The sequence below is a fragment of the Apis florea genome, unplaced genomic scaffold, assembly GCF_048593485.1.
Source record: "Apis florea isolate Af1SG1 unplaced genomic scaffold, ASM4859348v1 contig_3078_pilon, whole genome shotgun sequence".
NCBI classification, from domain to species: Eukaryota; Metazoa; Arthropoda; class Insecta; order Hymenoptera; family Apidae; genus Apis; species Apis florea.
In genome coordinates, this window is record NW_028256702.1 from 1,164,078 (window position 1) to 1,172,030 (window position 7,953).

General features: G+C 17.3%; 1 protein-coding gene across 1 annotated transcript; it reads left to right on the forward strand.

Annotated features, from left to right (window-relative positions):
* Positions 1-6,022: 6,022 nt before the first annotated feature.
* Positions 6,023-7,953, forward strand: LOC100863663 (putative SERF-like protein). Its single transcript, XM_003697061.4, has 3 exons — positions 6,023-6,122; positions 6,922-7,033; positions 7,377-7,953. The coding sequence occupies exons 1-3, from the start codon at positions 6,116-6,118 to the stop codon at positions 7,453-7,455; spliced, it is 198 nt and encodes a 65-aa protein (XP_003697109.1). The 5' UTR covers positions 6,023-6,115; the 3' UTR covers positions 7,456-7,953.

The window sequence follows — 7,953 nt, forward strand, 5'->3', positions numbered from 1 at the left end:
ATATGTGTACGCATTAAGAATTCTTAAAATTTTTTAAAAAATTAAGAATTCTTTATTGTTTTTCTAATTATTAATTTTTTTTTTAATTTTTATTTATTATTCAATATATGTTATTTCAATATAATCAGAAATTTATGTTTATGATATAAAATATTATTTTTTTTTTTTACTTTATTAATAATTAAACAAATAAAAAAAACATTTCTTTTATTTCTTCTTTATATAAATTAAAAATAAATATGATTTTTTTAATATATAGAATATTTAATATATATATTTATAAATAATAAGTAGTTCTTTGCTATTCATTATTTCTTGTGAAAAATTTATTTCTATATGTATAATCTAGCATATATGGCTCATTTTAAATTCTGATACCACATAATACATATAATACGTATAATATACGCACACATATATATATAGTATAATCTACTATTTCATTATATATAAATTACGTAAAATACGTAAAATACGTATACATAAATTAATATAGCTTTTAATTATTTAACAAATATAATAATAAAAAAAAAAGATTTAAAAAAAATGATTCTAATTTCTAATATTAAATATTTTTAAATATTTCTATTGAGAACTATTTGTCAAAATATTATTCTTTGATGAACAGATACACGTGATATGAAAATGGTAAAAAAATTATTCCCATTTAAATTTAAAAGTAGAAAAAAATGATCATGTGGAGAATATGATACCGTAGAAAGAGTAAATAAAGAGGGAACAGTTTGAATTTATTGGTGGGGACCAGAGTTGTATCATGCAGTCTGATTATTGAAGAGTGGGAAAAAATAATAGTAGTAGTAAATTAGAAATGGAAATAGAGAAATAGTAAGTTCTATTGTATTATGAATGTTATATGAATAATAGACTTCTGGCTTACTCTAAAAATACAATGAATGTAAACATTTGTTTCCTCATCTCTATTTCAATTCTATTACTATTATTTTTTTCTCACTTTTTCAATGATCAGATTTTTCATAACCACTTGAATGGAAATTAATGACGAATTATTTATCGAGACAATTGTGTATATATGTATAAATAAAATATATAATAAATAATTCATATGTGGAAATATATTATTAAGAATATCAGTAATTTTCGCATATGAGCCATATTGATATGTATAACCTTATGTGATTTTACAATATTGCTACAATTTACTATAATATCTTGCATCTTTATTTTATAAAATTAAAACTGGATAATTTGCATTAATTTAAAATATATGAATTTTAAATAAAAGATAAAATATTTTAAATTATAAATAAAAAAAATTATATAAAAAATTGTTATTTATAATAATAGTCAAAGATAAAATTCGTTTTATGATTGAAATTGTCTGTTAACAATATCAAACTGTTTTATTCTTTTAATATTAAAAGATAAATATTTTGATAATATTATAAGAAAAATATTTAAAATATTAAAAAATAATAGAATTTATTTATTATTATAGAAAATCATATTTCGAAAAATATAGGATATTAATATGTTCAGATGTCTTTAAAAAATTAATTATAAAAATCAAAATAAATGCAAAAATCGATATATAAAAATTTATTAAGTTATAAACATTTAAATTTGTGCTATAAACATTTTAATATGATAATAATATAATGAAAATAAAGCGAATTTAATCTATTTTTCTTTAACTTCATCTAACACAAATTTAATTAGTACTATATTGTTGTTGACAAAAGAAATTATATCATTTTAAAATCAAATAAAAATTATATTTCTGTTTTTACATTTTGAAAAATTAGAAATTTTGAAGAAAATCAGTATCTCATTATTTCATAAATTAGATTTATAAAATATTCTGCTTTTTTAAACTTATAATAATATAACATAATATAATAAAATCAGTTCTTAATGATATAATTAAAAATGTTTTATTCGCATGTTCAAAATTTGTTATACTTTCTCTTTTTTCTAATTTATATATGTATTTATTTTTTAAAATCTATACTGTCATTTAGTGAAAATCCTAAAGAATATAGAAAATAAATTCAAAATCATAAACATATTTTGATCTCACTTTATTTCTAAAATATTAAATTATCATATTTGTGAATCATTGAAAACAAAGGATAAAGATAAAATTATAAATAATGTATATTTTGATTACAAAGAGATTCAATAAATATAGAGATTTCTCTATTTATTAAAAAGTGAAGTCATTTGTTCATATATACAATTATGGAAGATATAATAAATAATAATAATTTAGCTTCTCAATTTTTGCAAAAATTATAAGAATATATAAAGAATTTTGTAAATTAATATATATTAATATTAAATTAATATATTAATATTTAATTTAGATATTCTATCTTCAAAAATATGTCTATTAAACACCCCACTATTAATAATTTAATTACTAATGTTATTTCAACATTTCTTTCAAGATCTTATGAATTAATTTATTATAACACTGTCTTTTAACACACTTTAGTAATTTATTACAAATAATTTATTACATACTTGTAACTTATTTTTCGTATGAATTAAATTATTTTTGTTTATATGTCTATTTAAATCCTTTTGTTTAATGTTAGAAATTTTTTTTTTTCACTTCCATTAGCTTAAACGTTTGATTAACATTTTAAAAAATTGTAATTTCATTTACAAAATTATTTACTTTACACTAATATTTGTTTAATTTAAATTTGTAATTTTAAATAAATATTTTTAAATGTAAACATTATAACCTCAAATTTAAGTTTGTACATATATCTTTATATATTGTTTATATATTATTTCTATTTACTTATAATATTTATACATTATTTATATATAATAATTAGAAAAATTATATATTTTATATACATGTATATTTCAGGCAATTTCATTATACTTTGTTTTTCCATTTATCACCATAGTAAATAGAACTTCAATGTTGCCAAGTTCTATATTATGGCTACCAAGAATTGTCATTTTGAAGTATTGGAGGAAAAATTTACCGTAACCAATGTATTTATGACGACATGATTATATTGTAGATAAATGGAAATAGGAATTATTATGTAGATGTAGAATATAGAATATAAAATAGAGAATGATAGTGGAAATGATATGAAATGGAAAGAGTCACGTAATATTATTTCCTCAAGAGGGAATTTTTATTGCAATTCTACTTATCAAGTGGTATTTATAGTAGATTGTGTCTTTTTTCTATAATAGGAAATTGTTTTGGCAATATTGGTTATGATAAAAAAAAAGCATTGTATGAAAAAAGTCTATATCTTATTTAAAAGTATGTTAGTATTATTATATATACACTTGTATTGATTATAATTAGTAGTGTGCCGGTACCCGAAATTCCACTTAGGTCGAACCAAGAAAAAATCGAACGGGCTTGACTCGGTATTTACTATGCTGATATATAAATACTTTAATTGTCCGAGATTTTCGGAATAATCTTAGCAATTTCCATTTCCATTTTTTGGGGAATAATTACTTTTCATTTTCGATCAGTTCAATATAATATATTGTATACATAATACATGATTTCTAAACTAATCATTTTTCTAAGATTTCTAATACTTTTTTTTTTTAAAGAAAATATATCGATTTATATATTAAAAAAAATATAATAATTATATAGAAAAGAAATGCTACAAAAAACTTTTAATATTTAACTGAACTCATTATAATGTATATATTAGTTTAATTGTAATGAATAACATATAATTTACATTGTAAATCATTTAAAAAATATGTTAATAATTATTAGTTTTTTATTCAACAATCAATATTCAAATTTAAATTACAATTAATTTTAGACAAAAATAGCATATATATTATATTTAACGAATTAAAAATCTAATAATTACATTTTATATTTTGTTTGATGTTATTCAGATTTTGTTTAAAAATCTTGTTTTTTCATACAACAATTTATACAACTAATAGTATGAAATGATAGAGATAATTGATTATAATATATTATGATATATATATTGTTATAATTAATATATTATAAATATAAAAATATCTGGTTATTCTTAAAATTTGTAGTCTTATTCATCTAGTCATTGAATTGCTTAAGTTCAAATAATTTGATTTTGTATTTATACAAGTGATTGAAAATTATAGTAATCTGATATATAAGAATATTTATATATAATTATAATACTTAAAAATTTAATCTTTTATTGAAAAAAAAGTTTTTATTATTGTAATTTGTTGTAAATTGAATACAACATGATTAATTTTTGTTCAAAACTTCTTTATCAGCAAAAAGACTTTTTTGAAAAATTTTGACAATTATTACAATAAACACATTGTGAATATTATATATTGTGTATGATATACAATGTAATACATATTGTATATATGTTTTATTAGAAATATTTTCAATCTTAGAAATTTGTTATCTAAATAATTTTCTTGATTAAGAACTTACATTTATTAAATTTTGATTTAAATTTTATATTCCAAAATAACAATTAAACATAGAAACGTCAATTTAAAATATATAAAATAACCAAAATAATACATGAAAACATCTAAAATCTAGAACAAAACCGGAAGATATAAAGACATAAAGATATAAAAAAGAAGATATACAAAAAATAAATAAAAGATATAAAATTTTTTTATAAATCAAAGATTATTTTGATTATATTAATTTTAATGATGTATAATTTGTTAATTTATATTATTTAATGATGAAATTATTTATTATTAAATGAATTTAAAGAAATAATTTTTTTAATTAAATATATTATTAAATCAAATATTGCTTGTAACATAATTAACTTGTTTTAAAAAATATTTTTGTTAAAATAATTATTGTATATTTCAAATAATTTATAAGATATATGTTATTATATTATATAATATAATATATATTATAATCTGTAACAAAATATTTTAGAAACTATTTTAAATTAATTTTTTTGTTATAATTTAAAAATTTACAATGAGTATCATTGTTATTAAAGATTATGATTATGAAGATTATTATTATTATAAAAGATATTATAAAAGATTTGTTTAGTTAATATAATTAAAATTTTAGTATTAAATTGTATTAAAAATATTATAATTAAAAAAATAAGAAATTGATAAATTGTTTGATTTTGATAATTATCTTATTTTAATAAGATTTTAATAATAATTTTATTTAAAAATATTAAAAATATTAAAATTTATAATTATAATTAATTATTTTTTAAATTATCAGTATTTTTTATAATTATCAGTAAAATAAATATTTTTATATTTATTAAATTTTTAAATTTGATGAATTTTTTTTAATTGTTTAAAGTTTATAAAATTTTCTTTATTATTAAAAAATATATAGCATATATTTTTTTATTACATGTTTCTTCTTTCATCAAACAAAATTTTAATATCATTATTAAAAACAAAAATTTTTGATACACATTTATAAGAAAACAATTGAATTTAATATTAAATTTTTATATATATGAGAGAAAGAAAAAGAAAAAATGTTTATATAAAATCAATAATTATAATATAATATTAAAATATATAATATTACATGTTATATTTCGAACAAAGTTACTTGAATCAAATAAATAAAATTTATTTACAATTTTTTTTCTATATATATTTAGTTACGTAATATTCATATAATATTACTAATTGTAGAATTAATTTATATCATATATATCTAGTATTTATGTAAAATTATATTTTTAAAAAATATTTTAAAAATACTTCAAAAATATTTTTTAAATGTGTTTAAATTATATAAATTTAAAATATAAAATTATATAACATTCTAATATTTAAAATTGCTAAAAAAATATATAATATTGACTTTTACTATAAAAATACTGCAAAAATATTAATTATTTTTATTTTATTAATTTCATAAACATCATATTTGTATTAAACATGGTATCATTTTCTTCCATTTTCGAAATGTCAAAAAGATCAACCCCATGTATAGATGGCATTTACATCGATATTCGTCAACCGAGACGACGCAAGATTTATTTTGGTTTAGAAATTAGTCAACGATCGTAAAGAGGGAAGGTGTGTGGACGTGCTTTTTCGCGTCATTCAATCAGGGCCAAACTTTTAAGTACTTGCTTATCGGAGGTCAAGAACTGAAAGAATGACCCGTAAGTAATTTATATTATTATTTTGATAAAAGTGCATGAAATAGGCGCAATATAATAGAAATCTTGGAATAATGTGAATTTCGTGTCTGCCATTTGTGAATAATTTAAAGATCGAAAATTACAATATTTAACTGTAAATATATTGATTATTTATATTTATACTATTTATTTATAAAAAAAGTGAGTTCTAATAATTATAATTTTGCTTTTATAATTGTGTATATTTTCATGATTAAATAATTCGTAACTTGCCTTTTATAATTTTCTTGCTGTATTTATATTTTTTGTATTGCATTATTTTATATTTTATATTTTTTTATTTTAATAATTTTTTTCATGTTCTTATATATTTTGTATAATATGTATTATAATTTTATTTCGATAGCTAGATTTTGAAAGTTTAAACTGATACTTCTAGAAAATTCTTAATATGATTTTTATCTGAAATATAATTTCATATTTTATATTTATTACGTATTTGTTATGAATTTATTTTCGTTATAATTTTGAATAGACTTTTTTATGTTAATATTGTATTTCAAAATATTTTTATTTTCATTATTTAAATCTTTTATAAATAAATTTTATTGGTTAGAATAACTGTTATTCATGATTAATATAATTATGATACATTGATTGATTATTTTAGAGTGTAAAATAGTATTTATTTTCATTGTTCCATTTTGATATTTAATTTAATATAAATTTTTTATATCTAAATAAATCTTTAATATATTTTTTTGAATAATTTTAAAAATATATTTCTTTAATATATTTTATAAATATATTTTCCACATAGGTGGAAATCAGCGAGAGCTAGCACGTGCCAAAAATATGAAAAAAACTGTTAGAAAGTCAGCAGCTGAACAAGAAAGTAATAAGGGTCTTTCATTAGAACAGCGGAAAGCACGGTAATATTTAATATATATATTTATTTTTTTATATTTTCATGTATGTTATTATTTTTAAAATGCTATTCAAATTATTATATATAATATATATATAATAAATATAAATATAAAATTTTTAGATTTAAGTTATGAATTATTATAATATAAAATGATATAATATACATGTATATTCATCAATAATTTACATGTATTCAATTTACATATACTTTTTTGTATTTAATAATATTAAATTGATCTTAATAGAATTTTAGAAAAATAATAATATTTAGATTTCTAAATAATTAATTTTTAATTATTTAATATATATTTTATTATATGAAATAAATGATTTTTGTTTTTTTAGGGATGCAGAACGAATGAGAGAAAAACAACTGAAGAAACAACAAGAACAACAAGAGAAAGTTAAGCAAGGTGCAAGATAATCTTTTCTATTATAAAACATGTATATTGTTTGACTGAATTCAAAAATAAAATTTTAAGTATGTTTTTACAAATCTTGATTATAAAGCATCAAAGCTATGTTTAATGTGAGTGCATAAAGAATTCATAGTGTTTTTTAATTATAGCAAATGTCTTCAAACTGTGTAATGCAGTACACATTACAAAAGTAGGTTCAAATAATCATGTTATAATGTTATATAACAATAATCATGTTTACAAAATATTAATAGTGTAAAAAATGTTATCTCTACTCTAATGGTTGGAAAAAATGCACATTTGACTGGTTCTAGATATAAGAGTATTAATTAATTAAATATAAGGGTATTTATAGTATATAATTTTTAATTTGTAAATTCAAGAATTGAGTTATTTAATATGATATATAAGCAGCTATTACAAACTATATTATGTAAAAAAGATATGTAAGTACCTTTGTCATTCTCTTTGTCTTATAATAAATTGTTCAATTTTAGAATAAA